The 27,573-nt window shown below is 38.1% G+C and overlaps 1 protein-coding gene across 1 annotated transcript in view; it reads left to right on the forward strand.

Moving 5' to 3' along the window:
• The first annotated feature begins 965 nt into the window (after nucleotides 1-965).
• KLHDC1 (kelch domain containing 1) overlaps nucleotides 966-27,573 on the forward strand; it is a 63,476-nt gene continuing 36,868 nt past the window's right edge. The window contains 3 exon segments of the mRNA XM_047767270.1: nucleotides 966-1,187; nucleotides 26,529-26,599; nucleotides 27,053-27,170. Of these exon segments, the coding sequence (XP_047623226.1) occupies nucleotides 1,092-1,187; nucleotides 26,529-26,599; nucleotides 27,053-27,170 (285 nt within the window). The 5' untranslated portion in view covers nucleotides 966-1,091.

Below are 27,573 nucleotides of genomic sequence, written 5' to 3' on the forward strand. Positions count from 1 at the left end.
GAGCAAGGCAAGGGACCGAACCCGCAACCTCATGGTTCCTAGTCGGATTCGTTAACCACTGCACCACGACGGGAACTCCTACTTAAGTAACAATTTAAAGCAAAGGTAAGCCAGCTTTTTCTGGAACTGGCTGGAAGTAAATATTTTCCTGCAATGGGAGTCTTCTGGTCTTTGTTGCAGCTACTCAGCTCTGTCTATTCAACTCCATGGCTTACATGAGCTGCCAAAGACAATACTTAAATTAAGGTGGTTGTGTGCCAATAAAACTTTATGTAGAGATGCCGAAATTTGGATGTATATGATTTTTATGAGTAATATTCTTTTAATTTTTTTCAGCCATTAAAAAACGTGAAACTATTTTTACTTTGTGGGTGCTACAGAAATAGGCAGTGGAAAGATTTGTCCTGCAGGCCATAGCTGGCTGGCATATGTTTTAGGAAATTCCTAATGTGTCTGCTGGCTGTGGAACTTCCCAGGCCAGGGATCAAACCTGCACCACAGCAGCCACCCAAGTTGCTGAGGTGGCAATGCCAGATCCTTAACCCGCTGCACTAGAAGAGAACTCTAGAAAATACCTAATTTAAAAAAAAGTATATATGTATATATTTAAAATTCTTATTCTCTCACATTCTCTCTCTCTCCCTCCCTCTGTGGCTCAGATGGAGGCTGAATGGAAAAGGCAAACCCTCAAAAAGCATTAATATATTAATATATTGATATATTGATTTAAGTCACAGGAGCATTAAGCCCATAGACCAGAAATCCATTAGGCTAGTGGATAAGATACAGAGTTAGGCGGTACTGCCCACACAACACACTCCCAAGTGAAATCGGCGGGTGGCCGGGATCCGGAGAAGCCCAGGAACCTCCCTTCCTACTCAGACCTCAAGCATCCCTAACTGGCACCGCCGCCCAGGGCTCGGCTTCCCGGGCGGGCTTCGGGACGGCGCAGCCGCACTGCCGCCGCCTTCCCACCAATCTCGACCCTCGACGCGTTCCGTTCGTGCGTGGAGGAGCCGGGCGGGAGGAGAGGCCGCTCCGTGGGCAAGGGGCTGCGGCGCGCCGACCGGCCGGCCCCAGCGACGGTGCGGATGGCGGACTCACAGCTGTTCTGTGTGGCCGAGGAGCGCAGCGGCCACTGCGCGGTGGTGGACGGAAATTTCCTCTACGTGTGGGGGGGCTACGTGGTAAGAGGAAGAGGCGGGACGGGGCGGACTCGCGCCGGGAGCCCGCCCGGCTTCTCGGCCCGAGCGGCCGCCTACACACGGCCCCGAGGCGGGGGCCGGTCCGTGATCCCGGTGGGGCGCGCTCGGCTCCCCCCGGGGCCCCGCCCCTCCGCAGTCGACCGCTCTCCCCGCCTTGCCGGGGCTTGACGCCGCGCCGCCTTTTCCCACTAGGAAAGCCTTCAACCCCCGGCTTCCGGGCTCCTCCCACTCTCCAGTTCCCCCGGTCCTCACTGCTGCCCCACGACCACGGCTTGCCCAGCACTTAGTCAGTTATTGCGCGATTGAGGGTCAGTTTCAAATGCTTGCGCAGGCTCAAAAGCCCAAGGATGCCATGCTATGTTATTTTGTAAATATTTCCTTACCCCCCGCGGCGCGATCCGAAATACCAAAATCACTGAAGCATTTAAGTATTTATAAGCAAATAGTGGCATTCTTTTACCAGTGGGTAATGACGAATTTTTTTTCCAGTCTCAAAACAGACTCATGTTAGCAACAGTATGCTTAAGAGTATTATGCTTTAAAATTTTCATTACAGTGGAGGCTTGAATATGCGTATTTTTGTTTCTATAATCCAAGGATTATAGAAGCAAAGATTCTAAAGATGGAAAACAGTTCAGGAATATATGCCAACACCTCTAGTTTACAGATTAAAAAAAAAAAAGCGAGCCGTCTGGAGTTCTACTGGAGGTATAACCTACGTTTTTCAGACTCGATACTATTATGTGACAGATGTAACATGTCTGAATTGCTTACTGAAATAAAGCAATACTGTATATGTTAAATGATTCTCAGATCTAAGTTGGTTTTTGTTGTTTTGTTTGTGTGTTTATTTTTAATTTGATTTAGTATCAGGATGGGAAAATTAGAACTCAAATTTGAGTGCCGACTGTACGTGGCATGTGCTAGGAAATTTCATATCCCTAATCTTGTATAATCTTTACCATATTTTGTAAGGTAAGTAATATCCCCATTTTAAAGAGTCAGTAAGAGTAAAATAATTTGAATGACCGTTTGACCTAAAGGGCAGCAGATTCCAACCTAGGTGTATTGGATTTCCAAAGCTGGCTTTTTCCTATGATAAACTAACGTAAATTAGGTTACGTTATTATGCTTGCTTAAGGTCTAATATTTCCACCACTTGTTCTTGATGAAAAAGTAGATGTAATGATGGTTTATGCAGAAGAAATTTTTTTTTTGTCTTTTTGTTGTTGTTGTTGTTGCTATTTCTTGGGCTGCTCCCACGGCATATGGAGGTTCCCAGGCTAGGGGTTGAATCAGAGCTGTAGCCACCGGCCTACGCCAGAGCCACAGCAACGCGGATCCGAGCCGCGTCTACAACCTACACCACAGCTCACGGCAACGCCGGATCGTTAACCCGCTGAGCAAGGGCAGGGACCGAACCGGCAACCTCATGGTTCCTAGTCGGATTCGTTAACCACTGCGCCACGACGGAACTCCCCAGAAGAAATATTTTAATTGTTTCTTGAGTCCTGCCACTTGATGTACAGGTGTAAAACTTCATCTGCTATAGTAATTCTTAATATTGTAAAATTTAAATGAAAAAAACTCAAATAGTAACCTGTCATATCTCATGTGGAGATAGTATAGATTATTATTGGGCCCATAAACTGGAATGTCTAAATTTTTTAAATCTCATTTTATTCTTGAAAATTGTGTAATTGATAAGATTTGAGGTCTTCTAGTGGCAGTCAGTGAATAGAAATATTTATTTTCTTATTACTGATTAATCTCATGAGTAAATGTTCTAAGAATCACCCTGGAAAGTACCACACAGATTTAGATCAAGTCTACCACTTTTTAAATTCTAGGGATTGTCAGTACTTAGATATGCCTAAGACTTAAGCAGAAGGAAAGGGAGAGTGGGAGACAGAAAAGACAGGACATAATCATGAGAAAAAGTAGAATCCTTCCAACAGTTGTTTTATTCAAAAGCTTCTGAACAGCTAAAAGGCCCTATAATCTGGGTTAATCCAGTACTCAGTAAAGAATAATGGTTAGATGATTCCAGGTTGTATGTTCTAAGCCAAACTTTCCTCCTCATTAACAGAAACATTGTGTGTTAAAATTGATGTGTATGGTAAAACTTGAACTGCCCATGTATATGTCTAAATTACTAAGCTATTCTATTGTTGAACATACTCTAATGGACCTTGTATCTGAAAATAGCCCTGCCTGTAGAGGTAATGCTTTAGAGGTAATGCTGAAAAAGTAAGTGGTTAAAAAAAAAAAAAGTTGCAAACTGGGTGCCAGAATATTCTTTTGTTCCTAATTCTTCCATATCCTTTCCACATTACTGAAATTCATACAAGCTTTAGTGTTTCAACTAGTGAGCAGTTTTTCCAAATTTTTGAGGAGAAACACTGTTTTAGCATGTTTGCAGTTTGCTTTCCTCTTAAGACTAATCATATGAACAGTTTTATTTCCATAATATAATGGATGCTAATATATTTTGCCCTGAGCTTTTTCTTTTATAAAAGAGCTGCATGAGTCTGCTTAATTATATATTTCTGTTTTGGATGAGGACTTAAAGGGAAGAAGAATCAATTTAGGAAATGTTTGAAAACAATGAAGGTTAGAATCTTACAGCACCAATATTAAAACATATTATGATACTATAATAATTGTATCAGTGGTCCTTATGCAAGCTGAGATAGCATGATGGGATGGAAAAGAAATTACAGGGAGTTCCCATCATAGCTCAGTGGAAATGAATCTGACTTGCATCCCTGAGGATGCAGATTTGATCCCTGGCCTCACTCAGTGGGTTAAGGATATGTCATTTCCATGAGCTGTTGTGTAGGTTGCAGACAGGGCTAGGATTCTGTGTTGCTGTGGCTGTGGGGTAGGCTGGCGGCTATAGCTCCAATTCGACCTTTAGCCTGGGAACCTCCATATGTTGTGGGTATGGCCCTAAAATAAAAAGAAATTACAGAAGCAGCCAAGCATAGAAGACTATTTTGTATATAAAAGATAGCATTTCAATTCTGGAAAAAACAATTGCTTAATGGTTCTGGGACAGCTGGAGGAAAATGATAATGAAGTCTTAGAACTGATATATTAAATGTAGAGAAATTAAGGTATATGATATCAGGAGTTCCCGTCATGGCTCAGTGGTTAATGAATCCGACTAGGAACTATGAGGTTGCGGGTTCGATCCCTGGCCTTGTTCAGTGGGTTAAAGTATCTGGAGTTGCTGTGAGCTGTGGTGTGGGTTGCAGACACAGCTCAGATCCAGCGTTGCTGTGGCCCTGGCATAGGCTGGCAGCCACAGCTCTGATTAGACCCCTAGCCTGGGAACCTCCATATGCCGCCAATGTGGCCCTAGAAAAGACAGAAAGACAAAAAAAAAAAAAAAAGTATATGGTATCAGAAGAAAATATGCGATTTGTAAAATTGTGAGTTGGGGGTGAAAAAAAAAACAGAATTGGGAAAAAAAACTATAAGGGAAAAAGATTAGTAGACCAGAGTTTAAAAAAAATTAAAATATGTGCTTTTTAAATACCATAAAGTGAGAAGGTGAATGAAAAACTGGAAAAAGTATTTGCAACATATGTGGTAGACAAAGGCCCTATGAAATAAACATCAATATTTCCCTTGAAATATGAACAGTGGATATGCACAGCAATTTATGAAAGAGGAAATAGAAATATAGTATGAATCAAAGAAACCCAGCTTAAAATAACGAAATTTTTTCTCCAATTTGCATATATTAAAAAGAATTTTTGAGGGAAGCATGGGGAAATGAATCACTCATGCATTGGTAATGGTGGTACAAATTTGTGTAACCTTTTTAATTTTATTTTTATTTTTATTTTTTTGCTTTTTAGGTCCGCACCCGCGGCATATGGAGGTTCCCAGGCCAGGGGTCAAATTGGAGCTTCAGCTGCCAGCCTGTGCCAAAGACACACCAGATCTGAGCTGCGTCTGTGACCTGCACTACAGCTCACCACAAGCTGGATCCTTAACCTACTGAGCAAGGTCAGGGATCAAAACCGCATCCTCACGGATACTCGTCAGATTCATTTCCACTGCACCACAACAGGAATTCCTTGTAACCCTTCTTTAAGAGAAATTTAGGAATGTGTAGTAAACACCCCAAATGTGTATTTCTTTTTTCTTATTCTTAAATTTATTATAGGTGGTTTACAGTGTTCTGTCAATTTTTGCTATAGAGCAAAGTGACCCAGTCATTCATATGTATACATATATATACTCACATATATATATATATATACTTATATATATGTATATATATACCCAGTCATATATATACATACACACTTTTTTTCTCATGTTATCTTCCATCATATTCTACAACAGTGATTGGATATAGTTCCCTGTGCTACACAGCAGGACCTCATTGCTTATCCATTCTAAATGTAATAGTTTTCATCTACTAACCTCAGCCTCCCATCCATCCCACTCCCTCCCCTGCCCCTTGGAACCCACAGGTCTGCACTCCATGCCTGTGAGTTGGTTTCTTTTCTCTAGACAGGTTCATCTGTACCACATTTTAGATTCCACGTATAAGTTATTATATATGGTATTTGTCTTTCTCTTTCTGACTTACTTCACTTAGAATCTCTAGTTCCATCCATGTTGCTGCAAATGGCATCATTTTGTTCTTCTTTATGGCCAAGTAGTATTGTACTGTGTATTTGTACCACATGTTCTTAATCCATTCATCTGCTGATGGATATTTAGGTTGTTTGCTTGTCTTGGCTATTTTGAATAGTGCTGCAGTGAACATATGGGTGCATGTATCTTTTTGAATGAAATTTTTGTCTGGATATATGCCCAGGAATGGGTTTGCTGGATCATATGGTAGTTCTATATTTAGTTTTCTGAGGTACCTCCATACTGTTTTCCAGTATGGAAATGAATTCCTACCAGTATTGTAGAAGGGTTCCCTTTTCTCCACAACCTCTCCAGCAGTTGTTATTTGTAGACTTATTAATGATAGCTATTCTGACCTGTGTGAGGTGGTACCTCATTAAAGTTTTGATTTGCATTTCTCTAATAATTAGTGATGTTGAGCATTTTTTTCATGTGCCTGTTGACAATCTGTATGTCTTCTGCCCATTTTTCAGTTAGGTTGTTTGGTTTTTTGCTGTTGAGTTTATGAGTTGTTTGTTGGAGATTCAGCCCTTGTTGGTTGCATCCTTTGCAATTATTTTCTCCCATTCTGTAGATTGTCTGTCTTTTTTTTTTAAGGTTTCCTTTGCCGTGCAAAAGCTTGTAAATTTGATTAGGTCCTATTGGTTTATTTTTGCCTTTATTGCCTTGGGAGAAATGACCTAAGAAAACATTTGTAGGGTTGGTGTCAGAGAATGTTTGCCTATGTTCTCTTCTAGGAGTTTGATGGACTTATGTCTTTTATTTAAGTCTTTAAGCCACTTAGAGTTTATTTTTGTGCAAGATGGTGTGTGTTCTAGTTTCATTGATTGTTCTTTTCTTTGTTTATTTTTTTTTGGTCTTTTTGCCTTTTCTAGGGCCGCGCTCCCACAGCATATGGAGGTTCCCAGGCTAGGGGTCTAATCAGAGCTGTAGCCACCGGCCTACGCCACAGCCACAGCAAAGTGGGATCTGAGCCATGTTCTGTGACCTATACCACAGCACACAGCATGCCAGATCCTTAACCCAATGAGCAAGGCCAGGGATCAACCCGCAACCTCATGTTCCTAGTCGGATTCGTTAACCACTGCACCATGACAGGAACTCCTAGTTTCATTGATTTTCATGCAGTTGCCAGTTTTCCCAGCACTGCTTGCTGATGAGAATGTCTTTTTCCCATTTTATATTCTCACCTTCTTCATTGAAGATTAATTAACCATATGCGTCTGGGTTTATTTCTGGGCTCTCTGGTCTGTTCCCTTGGTCCCATATGTCTATTTGTGTTACCAGTACCAACACTATCTTGATTATTTTATTTGTAATATTGTCTGAAGTCTGGGAGAGTTATGCCTCCAGCTTTTTTTTCCCCTCTTGAAATTGGCTTTCACAATTCTGGTCAGTTATGGTTCCATATAAATTTTTGGATATTGTTATTCTAGTTCTGTGAAAAAATGTCAGGGGTTAATTTGATAGGGATCACCTTAAATCTGTAGGCTGGCGTTGGGTAGGTAGTATGGCCATTTGAACAATATTAACTCTTCCAGTCCAGGAGCATGGAATATCTTTCAATTTCTTTGAATCCTCTTCAGTTTCCTTGATTAATGTTTTATAGTTCTCAGCATATAAGCCTTTCATCTCTTCAGTCAGGTTTATTCCTAGGTATTTAATTGTTTTGGGTGAGATTTTAAAAGGTATTGTTTTTTATATTACTTTTATTTTTAATCTTTTTGTCTTTTCTAGAGCCACACCCATGGCATATGGATGTTTCCAGGCTAGGGGTCTAACCAGAACTGTAGCCACCAGCCTAACGCCAGAGCCACAGCAATGTGGGATCCAAACCATGTCTGCGACCTACCCATAGCTCACAGCAACACCAGATCTTTAACCCACTGATCAAGGCCAGGGATCGAACTCACAATCTCATGGTTCCTAGTCAGATTCGTTAACCACTGAGCCATGACGGGAACTCCTATATTCCTTTTCTAGTATTTCATTGTTAGTGTACAGAAAATGCAACTGATTTCTGAATGTTAATCTTGTATCCTGCTGCTTTGCTGAATTCATTGATAAGTTCATTAGTTTTTGTATGGCGTCCTTAGAGTTTTCTATATATAGTATATAGTGAAAAAATTTACCTCTTTCTTCCAATTTGGATACATTTTAGTTCTTTGTTTCCTGATTGCTGTGGCTAAGACTTCCAATAATATGTTGAATAAAAGCAGTAAGAGTGGGCATCCTTGTCTTGTTCCAGATTTTAGTGAGAAGGCTTTCAGCTTTTCTCCATTGAGTATTATATTGGATGTGGGGTTTGTCATAAATGTCTTTTGTTATGTTAAGATATATTCCTCGTGTTCCCACTTTGGTAAGAGTTTAAATCATGATTGGATGTTGGATTTTGTCAGAGGCTTTTTCAGCATCTATTGAGATGGTCATGTGGTTTTTGGACTTTTATTAATGTGGTGTATGATGTTGATGGATTAGCATATGTTGAACCATCCTTGTGAACTTGGGATGAATTCCACTTGGTTGTGGTATATGATCTTTTTTTATGTGCTGTTGTATTTGGTTGGCTAAAATTTTGTTGAGAATTTTTGTGTCTGTATTCATCAAGGATATTGGCCTGTAGTTTTCTTCTTTGGTAGTATCTTTTGTTTTGGTATTAGGGTGCTGGTGGCTTCATAGAATATCTTTGGAAGTGTTTCTTCTTCAATCTTTTGAAAAGTTTAAGAAGGATGGATATAAGCTCTTCTATTTAAGTTGGTATAATTCACTTGTGAAGCCATGTGATCCTGGACTTTTGTTTGTAGGGAGTGTTTTATGACATATTCAATTTTGTTTCTAGTGATTGGTCTGTTCAGATGATCTGATTCTCCTTGATTCAGTTTTTGTGGGCTGTGTGTCTCTAGAAAGTTGTCCACTTCTAGGCTGTCAAATTTATTGGCATATAATTGTTCATAGTAGTCTCATTTTTTTTTGTACTTCTGATGTATCTGTTGAGATTTCTCCTATTTCATTTCTTATTTTGTTTATTTGGATTCTCTCTTCTCTTGGTGAGTCTGGACAGAGTTTGTCAATTTTGTTTACCCTTTCAAAGAACCAGCTCTTGGTTTTATTGATTTTTTTCTATTGTTTTTTGAATCTCTGTTTTATTGATTTCCTCTCTGATCTTTATGATTTCCTTCCTTCTGTTGACTTTAGGTTTTGTTTCTTCTTTTTCTAATTCTTTTAGGAGGTGGGTTAAGATGTCAACTTGAAATTTTTCTTCTTTTTTGAGGAAAACCTGTATTGCAATGAATTTCCCTCTGAGCATTGCTTTTGCTGCATCCCATAAGATTTTGAGTGGTTGTGTTTTCATTGTCATTTGTTTCAATGTATTTTTTAATTTCCTTTTTGATTTCCTCATTGATCCATTGATTTTTAAAAGTAGCATGTTGTTTAGTCCTCCATGTCGACAGTTTTTTCTCATTTCTTTTCCTGTGGTTGATTTCTAGTTTCATGCCATTGTAGTTAGAGAAAATGCTTGAAATAATTTCTGTTCTCTTAAATTAGTTGAGGTTAGTTTTGTGCCCCAGTATGTGGTCAGTCCTAGAGAATTTTCCATGTGCACTTGAAAAAGGATGTATATTCTGGGGTTTTTTGGATGTAATGTCCTGAAAATATCAATTAAGTCTAACTGTTCTATTTGTCACTTAGGATACCTGTTGACATATTGATTTTCTCTTTAGAGGATATGTCTATTGATGTCAGTGGGGTGTTCAAGTATACTATTTGTATTCCCATCATTTTCTCCTTTATGTCTGCTAGTATTTGTTTTATGTATCTGAGTTCTCCTATATTAGGGGCATATGTATTGGCTAGTGTAATATCCTCTTCTTGAATTGATCCTTTTATTATTAAATAGTGTCCTTCTTTGTCTCTTTATGGCCTTCATTTTAAAGTCTATTTTGTCTGATATGAGTGTTGCAACTTCTGCTTTCCTGTCATTTCCTTTCACATGAAATATCTTTTTCTATCCCCTCACTTTCAGTGTATATGTGTCCTTTGCCCTAAGGTGAGTCTCTTGTAGGCAGCATATTGTAGGCTCTTGTTTTTTTTTTTTTTTAATCCACTCTGCCACTCTAGTTCTTTGATTGGAGCATTCAGTCCATTGACATTTAAGGTAATTATTGATATATATGTAATTATTACAATTTTAAACCTTGTTTTCCAGTTGATTCTAAGTTTTTCCTTTGTTCCTTTCTTTTTTTGGTTGGATGATTTCCTTTTTTAAATTTTTAAATTTTTTATTTTTATTTTTTTTGTATTTTACAGACGCACCTGCAGCATATGGAGGTTCCCAGGCTAGGGGTCCAATCAGAGCTGTAGCCGCTGGCCTATGCCAGAGCCAAAGCAGTGCCAGATCCGAGCCGTGCCTGTGACCTACACCACAGCTCACAGCAATGCTGCATCCTTAACCTTAGAGGAGGGAGCTCCCGTCATGGCACAGTGGAAATGAATCTGACTAGGAACCATGAGGTTGCGGGTTTGATCCCTGGCCCCACTCAGTGGGTTAAGGATCCGGCATTGCCATGAGCTGTGGTGTAGATTGCAGACACAGCTCACTCAGATTTGGTGTTGCTGTGGCTGTGGTGTAAGCCAGCAGCTGCAGCTCCGATTAGGCCCCTAGCCTGGGAACCTCCATATGCCCCTGGAGCAGCCCAAAAAAGGACAAAAGACAAAAAAAAAAAGAATTTGGATGAAGGTAAGATCCCTCCATAAAAGGCAGTGCTGCAAGCTTCAGTGTGATATTCACCAGTGACTACAACAGTTAGGCACCAGACTTGATTTCTGGGAAGGTTTTAGACCTGGCTTCTCTTTACATAGATCAGAGGCTGGTTCTCTATCTCTGATGATTCTTTGAGCCATCTAATATTCATTTCTTAAAATTTTTTTAACTTTAAAATTTGAGGTGTTTATACAAAAGTGTAAGTAAAGTAAGTATTGTGTTTAGCTTCCTGATTAAGAAATCACCTAGAATCAGTACTTTAGAAACTTCCTGTTTATCTTTCACTGATTACATTGTTCCTCCCACCCTCACAGGGTACCTCTATTTTAATTTCTTGTTAATAATTACATTCTTTTTTTATTATTACTCAGTGAATTTATTACATTTATACTTGTACAATGATCATCACAATCCAATTTTATAGGATTTCCATCTCACAGCCCCAGCGCATCCCCCCCGCCCCCAAAACTGTCTCCTTTGGAAACTAAGTTTTTCAAAGTCTGTGAGTCAGTATCTGTTGTACAAAGAAGTTCATTGTGTCCTTTTTTCATATTCCACGTCAGTGATAGCATTTGATGTTGGTGTCTCATTGTCTGACTCACTTCACTAAGCATGATAATTTCTAGGTCCATCCAAGTTGCTAAAAATGCCGGATTTATTCCATTAAGGCTAAGTAATATTTCATTGTTTATATATACCACATCTTCTTGATCCACTCCTCTGTCGATGACATTTAGGTTGTTTCCATGTCTTGGCTTTTGAAAATAGTGCTGCAGTGAACATTGGAGTACACATGTCTTATCGAGTCATGGCTTTCTCTGGATAGATGCCCAGGAGTGGGATTGCTGGATCAAAGGTAGTTCTATGTTTAGTTTTTTTGAGGAATCTCCAGACTGTTTTCCACGGTTGCACCAATTACATTCGCACTACAATGTAATAGGGTTCCTTTTTCTCTATACCCTCTCCAGCACTTATCATTGTAGACTTTTGGTGATGGCCATTATAGCCAGTGTAAGGTGGTACCTCATAGTGGTTTTGATGTGCTTTTCTCTAATAATGAGTGATGTTGAACATCTTTTCATGCCTTTTTTTGGACATCCATATGTCTTCTTTGGAGAATTGTCTGTTTAGATCTTCGGCCCATTTTTGATGGGGTTGTTTGGGGTTTTTTTGGTATTGAGTGGTAGGAGGTGTTTATAAATTTTGGAGATTAATCCCTTGTCAGTTGATTCATTTGCAAAGATTTTCTCCCATTCTTTGGGTTGTCTTTTCATTTTGTTTAGGCTTTCCTTTCTTGTGCAGAAACTTAAGTTTAATTAAGTCCCATTTTTTAATTTTTGTTTTTATTGTCAGTACTCTAAGAGGTAGATCTGAGAAGATGTTGCTGTCTTATATGTCAGAGAGTGTTTGGCCTATGTTTTCCTCTTAAGAGTTTTATAGTATCTGGTCTTAGATCTAGGTCTTTAATCCATTTGGAGTTTATTTTTGTGTATGGTGTTAGGGAGTGTTCTAATTCCATTCTTTTCCATGTGGCTGTCCAGTTTTCCCAACACCACTTATTAAAGGGGCTGTCTTTTCTCCATTGCATAGTCTTGCCTCCTTTGTCATAGATTAGTTGACTGTATGTGCATGGGTTTCATTCTGGGCTTTCTATCCTGCTCCACTGATCTATACTTCTGTCTTTGTGCCAGTACCATATGGTTTTGAGGATTGTTGCTTTGTAGTATAGTCTGAAGTCCGGGAGGCTGATTCCTCCAGCTCCATTTTCTTTTTCAGGATGTCTTTGGCCATTCTGGGTCTTTTGTGCTTCCAAACAACTTTAAATATTTGTTTGAGTTCTGTGAAAGATGTCCTTGGTAATTTGATAGGGATTGCATTGAATCATTGAAGATTGCCTTGGGTAGTATAGTCATTTTGATAATATTAACTCTTCCAATCCAAGAGCATGGTATGTCTTTCCATCTGTTTGTGTCCTCTTTGATTTCTTTCATCAGTGTCTTATAGTTTTCAGAGTCCAGGTCTTTTGTCTCTTTAGGTAGGTTTACTCCTAGGTATTTTATTCTTTTGGATGCGATGGTAAACAAGATTGCTTCCCTACTTTCTCTTTCTGATCTTTCATTGTTAGTGTATAGAAATGCCGTCAATTTCAGTGTATTAATTTTGTATCCTGCAACTTTGCCAAATTCATGGATGAGCTCTAACAGTTTTCTGGTAGTGTCTTTAAGATTCTCTAGATATAGTATCATGTCATCTACAAATAGAGATAGTTTTACTTCTTCCTTTCCAATTTGGATTCCTTTTGTTTTTCTTTTCTGATTTCCTTGGCTAGGACTTCCAAAACTGCTTTTATGAGTGGTGGCGAGAGCAGACATCCTTCTCTTGTTCCTGATCTCAGCGGAAATTCTTTCAGCTTTTCACCTTTGAGAATGATGTTTGCTGTCGGTTTGTCATATATGGCCTGTACTATGTTGAGGTAGGTTCCTGCTATGCCCACTTTCTGAAGGGTTTTTATCAGGAATGGGTGTTGGATTTTGTCAAAGGCTTTTTTTTCTGCATATACTGAGAGGATTATATGGTTTTTATTCTTCCATTTGTTAATGTGGTGTATCACACTGATGGATTTGTGGATATTGAAGAACCCTTGCATCCCTGGGATAAATCCCACTTGATCATGATGTACAATCCTTTTAATGTATTGTTGGATGCAGTTTGCTAGTATTTTGTGGAGGATTTTTGCATCGATGTTCATCAGTGAAATTGGCTTGTAGATTTCTTTTTTGTGGTATCTTTGTCTGGTTTTGGTATCAGGGTGATGGTGGCCTCATAGAATGAGTTTGGGAGTATCCCTTCCTCTGCAATTTTTTGAAATAGTTTCAGAAGGAGAGGTGTTAGCTCTTCTCTAATTGTTCAATAGAATTCACCTCCAAAGCCATCTGGTCCTGGACTTTTGTTTGTTCGAAGTTTTTAAATGACAGTTTCAATTTCAGTACTTGTGATTGGTCCATTCATATTTTCTATTTCATCTTGGTTTAGTCTTGGAAGAGTGTACTTTCTAAGAATTTGTCCATTTCTTCTAGGTTTTCCATTTTATTGGCATATAGTTGCATCTAGTAGTCTCTTATGATCTTTTGTATTTCTGTGATGTCTGTTGTAACTTCTTTTTCATTTCTAATTTTATTGATTTGTGGAGTTCCCATCATGGCTCAGTGGTTAACAAATCTGACTAGGAATGATGAGGTTGCGGGTTCGATCCCTGGCCTTGCTCAAGTGGGTTAAGGATCCTGTGTTGCTGTGGCTGTGGTGTAGGCCAGTGGCTACAGCTCTGATTAGACCCCTAGCCTGGGAACCTCCATATGCTGTGGGAGCAGCCCAAGAAAATGGCAAAAAGACAAAAAAAAATGGTTAACATGATTTGAGTCTTCTCCTTTTTCTTCTTGATAAGCCTGGCTAAGGGTTTATTAAATTTTGTTGATCTTTTCAAAGAACCAGCTTTGTATTCATTGATCTTTTCTATGGTTTTCTTCATTTCTTTTTCATTGATTTCTGCTCTGATCTTTATGATTTCTTTCCTTCTACTAACTTTAGGTCTTGTCTGTTCTTCTCTCTCGACCTGCTTTAGATGTAAAGTGAGCTTGTTTATTTGAGCTTTTACTTGTTTCCTGAGATAGGCTTGTATTGCCATAAACTTTCCTCTTAGAACAGCTTTTGCTGCATCCCATTTGTTTTGGAGTGTCGTATCTTTGTTGTCATTTGCTTCTAGGTATTTTTTAATTTCCTCTTTGATTTCAGTGATCCATTGGTTGTTTAGCAGCATGTTGTTTAGTCTCCACATCTTTGTGTTTTATGCAGTTTTTTCCTTGTTGATTTCCAGTCATATAGTGTTGTGGTCAGAAAAGATGCTTGATATGATTTCAATTTTCTTAAAGTTACCAAGGTTTGATTTGTTGCCAGGATGTGATCAATCTTAGAAATATTCCATGTGCATTTGAGAAGAATGTGTATTCTGTTGCTTTTGGATGGGATGTCCTATAAATATCTATTAAGTCCACCTGTCTAAAGCTTCATTCAGGGGCCTGTATTTCCTTGCTGATTTTCTGTCTGGATGATCTGTCCATTACTGAAAGTGGAGTGTTAACATCCCCCACTATGCTTGTGTTCTTGTCGATTTGTCCTTTTAAGGTTGTTAGCAGTTTCCTTATATATTGTGGTGAACCTATGTTGGATGCGTAGTATTTAAAATTGTTATATCAATTTTCTTGGATTGATCCTTTGATCATTATGTAGTGTCCTTCCTAGTCTCCTAAAATATTCTTCAGTTTAAAGTCTGTTTTGTCTGATATAAGTATTGCTACTCCAGCTTTCTTTAGATTCTGTTTGCATGGACTATATTCTTCCATCCTCTCACTTTCAATTTGTATGTGTTCATAGACGTAAAGTGGGTCTCTTGAAGACAGAATATATATGGGTCTTGTTTTTGTATCCATTCAGCCAGTCTATGTCTTTTGGTTGGGGCGTTTAGTCCATTAACATTTGAGGTAATTATTGATATGTATGTTCTTATTGCCATTTTATTAATTGCTTTGGATTTGTTTTTGTTGCTCTTTTTTCTTCCCTTCTTCTCTTGTTCTCTCATGGTTTGATGACTCTCTTTAGTGTTGTATTTGAGTTGATTTTTTCTTATTTTTTTGTGTATCAATTGTAGGTTTTTGGTTTGCAGTTATTCTGAAGTTTTGATATAAGCGTCTGTATATATATAGGATTAAGTTGTTGGTCTCTTAATTGCAAGTTCATTTCCAGTGTCCTGCATTTGTACCCTCCTCTTCTCATGATTTCTAATTTTGGTGGCATGATTATGTGTGGATGATTTCATACCTTTACTGTATATATACCTCTAACTGGTGAGCCTTGTCATTTGTGGAATTTTTGTTTCTGGCTGTGGCCTTTTCTTTTCTGTCTGGAGAAGTTCCTTTAGTATTTGCTGTAAAGCTGATTTAGTGTTCCTGAATTCTCTTAGCTTTGCTTAACTATAAAGCTTTTGATTTCTCCTTCAAATCTGAATGAGAGCCTTGCTGGGTAAAGTAATCTTGGTTGGAGGTTTTTTTCTTTCATCACATCAAGTGTATCATGCCACTCCCTTCTGGCCTGCACAGTTTCTGCTGAAAAATCTGCCGATAACCTTATCAGGGTTCCCTTGTATGTTATTTGTTTCTTTGCCCTAGCTGCTTTCATTATTTTCTCTTTGTCTTTAATTCTGGTCAGTTTGATTAATATGTGTTGGCATATTTCACCTTGGGTTTATTTTATATGGTACTCATTGCTCTTCCCACATTTGAGTGAGTGGTTCCTTTCCCATGTTAGGGGAGTTTTTCAGTTATTATCTCTTCGAATATTTTTTTCTGTCCCTTTCTCTCTCTCTTCTCTTTCTGGCACCCCTATAATACAGATGTTGGTGTCCCAGAGTTCTCTGAGACTCTCTTCATTTGATTTCAATCTTTTTTCTCTTTTCTGTTCTGCATCCATAATTTCTACTAATCTGTCCTTTACCTCTCATTTGTTTCTTCTGCCTCCTATATTCTGCTGTTGGCTGCTTCTAATGAACTTTTTTTTTTTTTCCACTCGGGGTCAAATTGGAGCCACAGCCACAGCCACAGCCATGAGGGATCTGAGCCTCGTCTCCCACCTACACCACAGCTCACAGCAATGCCAAATCCTTAACCCACTGAGCGAGGCCAGGGATCGAATCCATGTCCTTGTGGATCCGAGTTGAGTTCATTAACTGTTGAGCCAGGAAGGGAACTCCCCTAATGAATTTTTATTTCAGTTATTGTATTTTGTATCTCTTCTTGTTTAAGTTTTATATCTTGTATGTCTTTGCTCAGTGTTTCCTGTGAGTTATCCATCTTTGCCTCCGGTTTATTTCCAATGTCTTGTATCATCTTCTGCTTCAACAGTCTAAAGTCTTTTTCCTGGAGGCTGAGAATCTTCCTATCACTTAGCTGTTTTTCTGGGTGTTTTTCTTTCTCCCTCATCTGAGTTATAGTTCTCTGTCTTTTCATTTTTATAGGTTTTTGGTGTGGTTACTTTTTTTTTTTGGTCTTTTTGTCTTTTCTGGGGCTGCTCCTGTGGCATATGGAGGTTCCCAGGCTAGGGGTTGAATTGGAGCTGCAGCCGCCGGCCTATGCCAGGGTCACAGCAACGCAGGATCCGAGCCGCGTCTGCAATCTACATGACAGCTCATGGCAACGCTGGATCCTTAACCCACTGAACAAGGCCAGGGATCGAACCTACAACCTCATGGTTCCTAGTCAGATTCATTAACCATTGTGTCATGATGAGAACTCTGCTGTGGTGTCCTTTTTACAGATAATAGAGTTGTAGCCTCTCTTGCTTCTGGTGTCTGCCCCCCTTGTGGCTGAAGTTGGTATAGGGGCTTGCTGTAGGCTTCCTGATGGGAGGGACTGATGCATGCCCACTCGTAGGTGGAGCCGATTCCTATACCTCTGGTGGATGGGGCTTTGTCTCTGGGTGAGATTAGAGGTAGGTATGTGCCTGGGGTGTCTTTCGGCAGCCTGTTTGTTGATGGGTGCAGCTGTGATCCTACCTGGATTTTTGTTTGGCCTGAGGCTTCTCAGCACTGATGGGTGGGCCAGATTTCCCCAGTGTGGCCACCTCCAGAGAAAGGCACACTGCTGAATATTCCCAAGAGTTTTGCTTCCAATGCCCTTCCCTCACAACAAGCCACATTCACCCCCTGTATTCTCAGGAGGTCCTCTAATTACTGCAGTCAGGTCTGACCCAGATTCCTATGCAGACTTCACTTTGCCCTGGGACCCAGTGCACGTGAAGGTTTGTGTGCACCTTTTAAGAATGGGGTCTCCGTTTCCCCCAGTCCTGTGGAGCTCCTGTGCACAAAGCCCCACTGGCCTTCAATGCCAGATGCTCTGGGGACTCTTTCTCCCATTGCCAGATACCCACACGTGGGATTTTGATGTGGGGCTCAGAACTCTCACTCCTGTAGGTGAGTCTCTGTGAAACAGTTACTTTCCAGTCTGTGTAGCTTCCTACCCCAGAGGTATGGGGTTGCTTATATGGTGTAATTGCCCCTCCTACCTCTTTTTTTTTTTTTTTTTTTTTTACAACTCCCTGTGCTGCTTCTAAACAATTAACTGTCACCTGGGCATTATCTGGACACTTTTCTTTGGCCATTCCAGATACTTGGTTGGAGAATTAGGGAAAAGGGGATTTTGTTTTGTTTGTTTGTTTGTTTGTCTTTTTTTTTTTTTTTTGCCATTTCTTGGGGCCGCTCCCACAGCGTATGGGAGGTTTCCAGGCTAGGGGTCTAATCTGAGCTGTAGCCACTGGCCTACACCAGAGCCACAGCAATGCAGGATCCAAGCCTCATCTGCAATCTACACTACAGCTTACGGCAATGCCAGATCATTAACCCACTGAGCAAGGGCAGGGATCGAACCCGCAACCTCATGTTTCCTAGATGTTTCCTAGTCGGATTTGTTAACCACTGCACCACGACGGGAACTCCCTGTCTTTTTTTTTTTTTTTTTTTTTGGCTCCTTCCTCTTGATGTGGCCTCTTTGTCTTCTGGAGTAGATTATCTTTTTGAAAGTTTACAGTCCATTTGGTTGAAGATTGCTCACCATTTTGTTGTAAATTTTGTTGTTTTTATGAGAGAAGTTGAGCTCCAGTCCTTCTTTTCCACTATCTTAATGCCATCAATCATTATATTCTTTATAGTTTTATCATGAATCATGTTATTTGGGTTGAATCCTGACATGTATTTTCTTTCATGACATTTCTTTTAGTTAACATTGTGTTTGTTAGATTCATATGTTGCTTGTATGAAGCTGATGTGCACTTGCATAGCTGCACCTTTGTTTACTTGGTGTTTATTCTCTTTGGTCACTTTTGGTGCTATGTGGTTACTAAATATTTTAAAATCATCCTTGTATTCATTCAGTTGGTGTATGCCCTGTATAATATTTTATTGTGTGAATTTACTACAGTTTTCTTATCCATTCCACTGTTGATCACTATTTGAATGTTTTAGTTTTTTGGGTTTTTTTTTGGAATTGTGAGCAATACTACATTGAGCATTCTTATAACATGTCTCCTATTATACATGCATGAGGGCACATACAGTCTCTAGGGCATATACCAAGGAATAGAATGCTGGGTGGCTTGGTACACACATAGCCAGATTTACTTGGAAATGTCAATATTGCCAAAATATTGTATCAGTTTTACACCCCCACCAGCCTCTTCTTGCTTCACATCCTTGACTACATTTGATACCATCTGGCATTAAATTTTTTGCCAATCCAGTGAGTGTGACATAATATTTTGTTATTGTGGTTTTTGTTTGCTTTCCCTGATTACTAAAGTTGTTTCTTTTATAGCTTTATGAACTATATGTTTTTCCTCTTCTGTAGAAATGCTGGTTCATGTCTTTTGCTCATTGGTCCTTTTTTTTTTTTTTTTTTTGTCTTTTTGGGACCGCACCCACGGCGTATGAAGTTTCCAGGCTAGGGTTCAAGTCAGAGTTGCAGCTGCTGGCCAATGCCATAGTCACAACAACGCAGATCTGAGGCGAGTCTGCAACCTACACTGCAGCTCACAGCAACACCAGATCCTTTAACCCACTGAGTGAGGCCAGGGATCGAACTGGCCTCCTCATAGATATTGGTGAGGTTCATTACGGCTAAGCTACAACAGGAACTCCCATTGGTCTTTTGAGTTTCTTTTTGTTACTGATTTATAGAAATTCTTTAATTATTATAGTTGTATGTGTTGAATACATGTTCTGAGTTTATATCTTATCTTTGTAATTTCTTAATGATTGTCTTTTGTTCAACAGAAGATCTTATTTTTAATGTAATTTCTATCTTTTCCTTAATGCTTTGTGCTTCCTGCATCTTAAGAAATCTTTCCCAGTGAAGAGGTCTTAAAGTCTCCTTTATCATCTTTTAAATGGTTTTCAACTTTGCCTTCCATGTTTAATTTTTTTTTAATCTGAATTTTTTAGTTTGGTTGGTTTAAGGTAGCGATTCAATTTCATTATATTTCGCTGTGAATAAACAGTAGTTCTTGTGTCATGTGAAATAGTCTCCCTTTTGTTACTAACATGCAAACTCAATCTGTCACACATCAAGTCTTCATTTATGTGTGATCTGTTTCTAATTTCTTTATTCTGTGCCATTAGTCTGTCTGTTGATTCTTGTGACAGAAACACATTATCTAAATTACGGCAGCTTTATTACAAGTCTACAGGTTGGGTGGTAAAAGCCCCATCCCCACTCTACCTTGTTCTTGTTCTTCAGGAATATTTTGGTTATTAAGGGCCTTTCGTTCTTTTATATAAAATTTTCTTTAATTATAGTAAAATATGTAAAACGTTTAACCTGCCATTTCAACGAGGTTAGTGTACAATTCAGTGGCATTGATTATATCCACAGTGTTGTACAATGGCACCACTATCTAATTCCAAAACTCTTTATTAGTCCCATCATCATGCAGTAACTCTCCCGACCTCCTTCCCCCATTCCCCGATAATGTCAAATATTTCTGTCTTTATGAATTTGCTTTTTTCTAGCTATTTCATATAAATGGAATCATATGGTATTTGTCCTTTTGGGTCTGGCTTATTTTACTTAGCATAATGCTTTCAGGGTTTAGCTTTGTTGCAATATGTATCAGAACTTCATTTCTTTTTATGACAACTAAGATTACACTGGGACACTTGAGTTAATGCCACCTTTTGTGTATTGTGAATAATGCTGATATGAATCTTGGCATCCAAGTATCTGACCCTGTATTTTCAATTTTTTTCAGTACCTAGGAGTGGAATTGCTGGGTCATAGGGTTATTTTACATTTAAATTTTAGAGGAACTGCTAAATCTTTTCCCACAGTGCTTCCTCATTTATATAAACTTTATAATTAGAATTAGACTGTCAAGTAAAGTTCCCTATTGGGATTTTATGTTACTGTACTCAATCTTTTGATTATTTGAAGGTGATAGACATGTTATAAAGTTGAGACTTCTAATCCAAATGTATAATATATCTCTGTATTTGGGGTTTTTTAATGTCTTTCAATAAAGTTTTTTTTTTTTTGTCTTTTTGCCATTTCTTGGGCCACTCCCACAGCATATGGAGTTTCCCAGGCTAGGGGTCGAATTGGAGCTGTAGCCACCGGCCTACACCAGAGCCACAGCAACTCGGGATCCGAGCCGTGTCTGCAACCTACACCACAGCTCACGTCAATTCTGGATCCTTAACCCACTGAGCAAGGCCAGGGATAGAACCTGAAACCTCATGGTTCCTAGTCAGATTCGCTAACCACTGAGCCACGACGGGAACTTCTGATATCTTTCAGTAAAGTTTTATAAGTATCTTCATAGGCAATCTTATACATCTTTTGTTGTATTTATTCTTAGCTTCTTTGTATTTTTACTGTTAACTTTTTAAAAACTAAATTTCTTTCTTTCTTTCTTTCTTTTTCTTTTACTTTTTAGGACTGCACCTGCGGCATATGGAAGTTCCTGAACTAGGGGTCGAATTGGAGCACTAATTCTCATAATTCATCTGTTAATTATATTTTTATTTTCTATGTAGAATCATATAATCTACAGATGATGACAGTTTTGTTTCTTCCATCCAAATCTTTATTCTTTTTTATTTCATTTTCTTTGCTACACTAGCGCACCTCAAGTACAGTGTTAATTTGAAGACTTTTTTCTTGCTCCTAATATCAGAGGGATTATTTTCAATTGTTAACCATTAAGTTTGATGTTTGCTCTAAAGTTTTGTTTGTTTGTTTATAGATGACCTTTTTCAAATTAAGGAAGTTCCCTTCTTTTTTTCTTTGTCTTTTTAGGGCTGCATCTGCAGCATATGGAAGTTCTCAGGCTAGGGGTCGAATGGGAGCTGCAACTGCTGACCTACACCACAGCCACAGCAACACAGGATCCGATCTGTGTCTGTGACCTGTGCCACAGCTCACAGCAATGCTGGATACTTAGCACACTGAGTGAGGCCAGAGATCCAACTGGAGTCTTCATGGATACTAGTTGGGTTCGTTACCTCCAAGCCACAATGGGAACTCCAAGGATATTCACTTCTGTTTGATATTCAGTGAATGAATGTTGAATATTAGAGGGTGATGTTTTTGTATTATACACTAAAATAATCTATTTGTTCCCCTTTAATCTCTTTATGTGATGATTTACTCAAATAATTTTGGGAGTTCCCACTGTGGTGCTACAGAATTAGTGACATCTTTGCAGCACCAAGACACAGGTTTGATCCCTGGCCTGGCACAGTGGGTTAAAAAATCTGGCCACAGCTGCACCTGTGGACTCAGATGTGATTCCTGGCCCAGGAATTCCATATGCCATGGGGTGGCCAAAAAAGAAAAAAAAAAGAAGAAACCTAATTTTATGTTAAGCCAATTTTTTATTTATTGGATTAAACAAGCACAAGTTAGTATATTACCTCTTTAAAAATACATCACTGGATCCTGTTGGTTAATTACTTTCTAAGGAATTTTACATCTCTGTTCCTAAGTGAACTGGGCAGTATTCCTTCATCTATATTCTGCAATATTTTTTTTTGAAGATTGAATTTTTTGTTCTTTGAATGTTTGGAAGAATTCATCTTTAAAGCCATATGGGCCTGGTACTTTGTGGGGGAGGGAGAGGTTAAACCTCTGATTTGGTCTCTTTAAAGATAGGGGATTTTTCATATTTTCCATCTTTTCTGGAGTCAGTTTTCCTCCTACCTCCAGCCCCTCTATCCATTTCATTTAGGTTTTAAAATTTATTGGCATAGGGAGTTCCTGTTGTGGCACAGCAGTAGCAAATTCGACTAGTATCCATGAGGATGTGGGTTTAATCCATATCTTCGCTCAGTGGGTTGGGGATCTGGTGTTGCTGTGAGCTCTGGTGGTGTAGATCACAGATGGGGCTCGGATCCGTGTAGCTGTGGCTGTGGCCAACAGCTATAGCTCCAATTCAACCCCTAAAAGGCAAAAAAAAAAAAATTGGCATAAACTCAGGTTGTTCATAATATTGTTAAGTAGCTACACATATGGCCCTCTTTCCATTCCTAAAATTGTCAAATGATGCCTTCCTTTCCTTACCCCTCTGCCACCTTGAATAGTCTTGTCAGGTTTATCAGCCTTCAGAAACACCAACTTTTGACTTACATTTTACTTGATTCTTTCTGTTCTATTTAAAAATTTTTCATTATCTGCTCCTTTTTATTATGCTGTTAATTCTTGAATTTCTGAAGTTGGATGCCCAAGTTATTCTTTTTGAGACTTTTTAATTCTTTATTGTATGTAAGGCTATACTTTTTCTTCTAAGTACCTTTTTAGCTGTATTCCTCAAGTTTTGATAAGAAGTATTTTGTCATTTACAGTTCTATTATTTTATACTTTCCATTATTTATTATTTGACCATACATTGTTTAGGAAAATATGTTAAATTTCTAACAATATGCTATTTTTATAGTTAGCTTTCTGTTATTAATTTCTAATTGAATTGTGTTACACCAGGGAGAATGTGGTCTGTATCGATATGATAACTGTGCTTTGGGTTATGTTGAGGCTTGCTTTAAAGACTAGCATGTGATCAATTTTCAAAACTATACACTTTGTTCTCATAAAGAGTGTATAATCTAATTATATGTTATATATAACATCATGGGAGTATTTTATATGTTTCCCTTTTATCAGTCTTCCTGATTGTATTGTTCACATCTCCTGTTTCCTTTTTTGTTATTTTATTTCCTGTTCTATCAATTACTGTAATCAAAACCTCTCTAAGTGTAGATCTCTTTTTCTTTTCTTTTCCTTTTTTTTTGCGGGGGGGGGGGGCTGCTCCATGGCCCGTGGAAGTTCCTGGCCCAGGGATCGAACCTGCATTATGGCAGCAAACGAAGCCACTTTAGTGATGATGCCAGATCCTTAACCCACTGTGCCACAAGACAACTCCAAGCTTAGACTTTTTTTATGTTTAAATTTACCCACACACTTACCAATATCTTGTCATACTATTGCTTGTTGCATTTCAGATGTTTAATTTTGATCATTTTTCTTTTGCCTGAAGTACTACATCTATTACAATTTCTTAAAGTGATTGTCTTGTTGTTGCCAGCTGTCTAAATTTTGTTAGAAAATTTCTTTACTTTACTTTGATTTTTAAAAGGTATTTTTCCTGGGTATAGAATTCTAGGCTGACAGTTACTTTCTTTAAACACATTGGCTAATATTATTTAGTCTTGCTCATAAGGAGTCAGTTGTTAGTTGCTGTTCATTTGAAGGTGATCTATATTTGGCAGTTTATAAGAATGTGTCTTTTTCTTTGATACACAGTTGAACTGTGATGTATCTAGGTATGGATTTCTGTTTATTTATCCTGCTTGGAACTTGTTAGGACTTCCTAGATTTTAGGATTGATGATTGTCAACAAATTTGCAAAACTCTCAGGCTTTTCTCTTCAAATATTGCCTCTTTCTCATTCTATTTTATCCTAATGTAATTCTAATTAGATCTAGTTCTTCTCTCTTTTCCTTGATGTCTCAACTTTTTTACTATAGTCTGTCTCTCTGTATTTCTGGATGAATCAGTTCACTAATTTTCTTTTTTAGGCTGACGTTAACAAGAACAATTTTAGTGGAATGAGTCTAGACTGATTTGTGTGGATTGGTGAGGTGATGAGAGGTGAAGCAATGGAGACTTCTATAGTTAACTCAGTATGGAAGTTTTGTTGTAAAGGGTGCAAAGAAAAAAGAAGAGTTATGAAAGAGTTGTTGGTTTTTCTATAAGATGAGTAATATTAAGGCATGTTAAATATCAACAGAAATGATCTAATTAGAGTTGGAAAACATGATATAGAAAAGAAAGGAGAATTTAGGAGAGAAATCGGTGAGAAAGTAAGAAGCAACTACATCCCGATTGTTAGTACTGTGCTTTATTTGTGTTTTTTTAATACCACTTTTAAGGATTAGTGAAACAGGCTTTTCCTTTTAATCATGAAGTGAGCATGCATTCAGTTTAACAGGTACTATTCATGTACCCATTCACTCACATTGATGTACCCATTCATTCACAAATATTCTGTTAGTTTTTTATGTGCAAGTCACCGTGCTAGATTTTGGGAACAGAATTACTACAAAATAAACATGATCTGTGTATTATGAAGCTAGTGCCATGTGGTGGTGGTAGGTAGGTATGATACAGACAATGGACTTGGAAGGGGAAGTACAGGACTTAAAAGAGCATTTAACAGTGACATTGGGGAGTTCCCGCTGTGGCACATTGGGTTAAGAATCCAACTCTAGTGGCTTTGGTCTCTGTGGAGGTGCAGGTTTGATCCCTTGTGTAGTGAGTTAAAAGATGTGGCGCTACTGTGGCTGCAGCGTAGGTCACAGCTGTAGCTTGGATTCAGTCCCTGGCCTGGGAATGTCCATATGCTGAGAGTGCAGCCATTTTAAAAAATTAAAAAAATAAAACAAACGAACAGTGACCTTAATCATTTAACCTTATTCTGCAAACTTAGAGAAGAATTTAAGGTGATTCTCAAAGAATGAGTAATTAATCAGGCAAGTTATGGGAGAGCATTCCAGGAAGTGAGAAGATCATAGAACACAGTCCTATTGCAGAAGGGAACTTGCATGGGTTTAGAAACTGAAAGAAGACTGGAGTGTAATGAAAAGGCAAGAAGAACTTTGGAGGGTTAGCAGGTACTATATAGCACAGAACCATAAGGATTTTAGACTATCCTGAGAGCAATAGGGAAGAATTGAAGGGAATTCCCTTGGAATTAGTAAAATGGTTTTCTCCTTTGTGTGTGTGTGTGTGTGTGTGTGTGTGAAAGAGAGAGAGAAGAGAAAGACAGAGATAGACCTGGTATTTAAAAGCTATTTTAAAATTTAGTATAGGATTGGGAAAATTAGCCACATCTACTTAGCATGTTAATAGTTTATGCATGATAGTCTTAGAAATCTTTAAATTGACATATTTTACATCTAGCTATTTTTTATTTTATAGATTCTAAGTAATCATGACAAATTTATGTAAGGACTTGTATAATCCCTAAGTTTTTAAACTTCACATAAAAGCAATTATTATTCTAGGCTATACTTCTTTCATCATACATATTAGAATTCTATGTACATTATTTGCTTCTTTAGAGATTATTCAGATTCTGAGTTGTCATTTTGACTAGCTAAATTTATCTTGATCTTTAGAGTCTATATTTAATGAACATCTAACACTATGACTTGCACATAGTAGGCACTCAAAAAATATATTCAGTGAATCAAGGTATATGACATGGTATTTTTTTTCATATTTAGGGTTTTTTTTCCATTATAGTTGATTTATATTGTTCTGTCAATTTCTGCTGAACAGCAAAGTGACCCAGTCATACATACATATATGTGACACAGTAGTCTTAATTACATTTCATAAAAATTTCCTTTCTTAATTCCTCCCCTTCACCCAAAATGTATTGCCCTTTTTTGATACTCCTTTTCTTCCTGGCTTCATAGTCTTCAATATTCTGTTGTAATGTTATGGTTTTGCTATTTTACACTTACTTGAAATCCCTTTGTAAGTTTTAACTGCTCCGAGTCTTTTCTTGAGACCCGCGTACTTGCTATTTTGAATTATAAACCCTTATTGTTTACCCATTTTCTCTTACAAAATGTTTTTTCTTCCCTTTCTCTTTTAATGTGTCTTAATTTCTGTTGAAAAAAAATCTTTGAGGCTGTTTATGGTTTTGTGTCTTACACTGTTTTCGTTGCAGTTTTCCCATCCTGAGGAACTATTTGTTGTTACATGTTAATTAATAAACATAATTTTATGTATTCTATGTTTTAGTCTATTGAAGACAATGAAGTATATTTGCCTAATGATGAGATTTGGACCTATGATATTGATAGTGGGTTGTGGTAAGTAATTTTAAATTGCAGAATGTGTTGTAAATGTTGTTATAGACTATAGAGAATTTGAGGCCATACTTAGAACATACCACAGCATTATATTGTCTCCCTTTCATTTTCTTTCACTGCTTTATTCTCTCTGGCTCTTTTCCCAACTCTCTTCCCCTCTCCATTCTTTGCCCATTACCGTTTCTCTCAAGACTAGGCCTGTCTCTGAAGACTTTGCTTTGTTGTACTAATCCCCAGTTCTGGTGATGTGAAGATTTTGTAACTTTTTCTTTCCAGTATGTTGAGAAATCTTTACCGTGGATCTTCTTACAGTTTTTACAGTATTGACTACCATTACATTTTCATTGTAATTGTCCATGAGAATTTTCATTGAAAAACATGCTCATGGAGTTCAAAGGGATTTTAATTTGCCTTTCTGGAAAGTTATGGAATTCTGTGTTATTCTTGCTGCAGGACAATGCACCTCATGGAAGGAGAACTCCCAACCTCCATGTCAGGAAGTTGCGGTGCTTGTATTAATGGAAAGCTGTATGTTTTTGGAGGATATGATGACAAAGGATACAGCAACCGAGTAATATTTTTTTTTTCAATTCAAGAGTGCAGAAAAATGTAACATTTAATGTGTCACTTCATCTCACAAGTCTACAAGTATTTTAAAAAGAAGACAGGTAGAAAAGCTTGAGTTTATGATGATAAGGTTTTAAAGATGGAGTGAAAATGCAGCAGTCATGTGCCTCTCTTCTGCCTGTCTTTATGTTTCAGGATTAACTGTGTACTTAGTTGGTATCCATAGGGCACGAGCATGTTGGGAAAAGATCCATTTCATTATGTTTCATGTGTCATTTTTCCTTCTAAAACATAGTCCCACTTTTTTTTTTAACTCTGCAGTTAAAATTTTTACCTTTTAAAAAGAAAAAAGTATTATTAATTTTTAAATTACATACCCCTTTGAGATATATTTAATTCTCCACTGC

This window comes from Phacochoerus africanus, chromosome 2 (assembly GCF_016906955.1).
Source record: "Phacochoerus africanus isolate WHEZ1 chromosome 2, ROS_Pafr_v1, whole genome shotgun sequence".
NCBI lineage: Eukaryota > Metazoa > Chordata > Mammalia > Artiodactyla > Suidae > Phacochoerus > Phacochoerus africanus.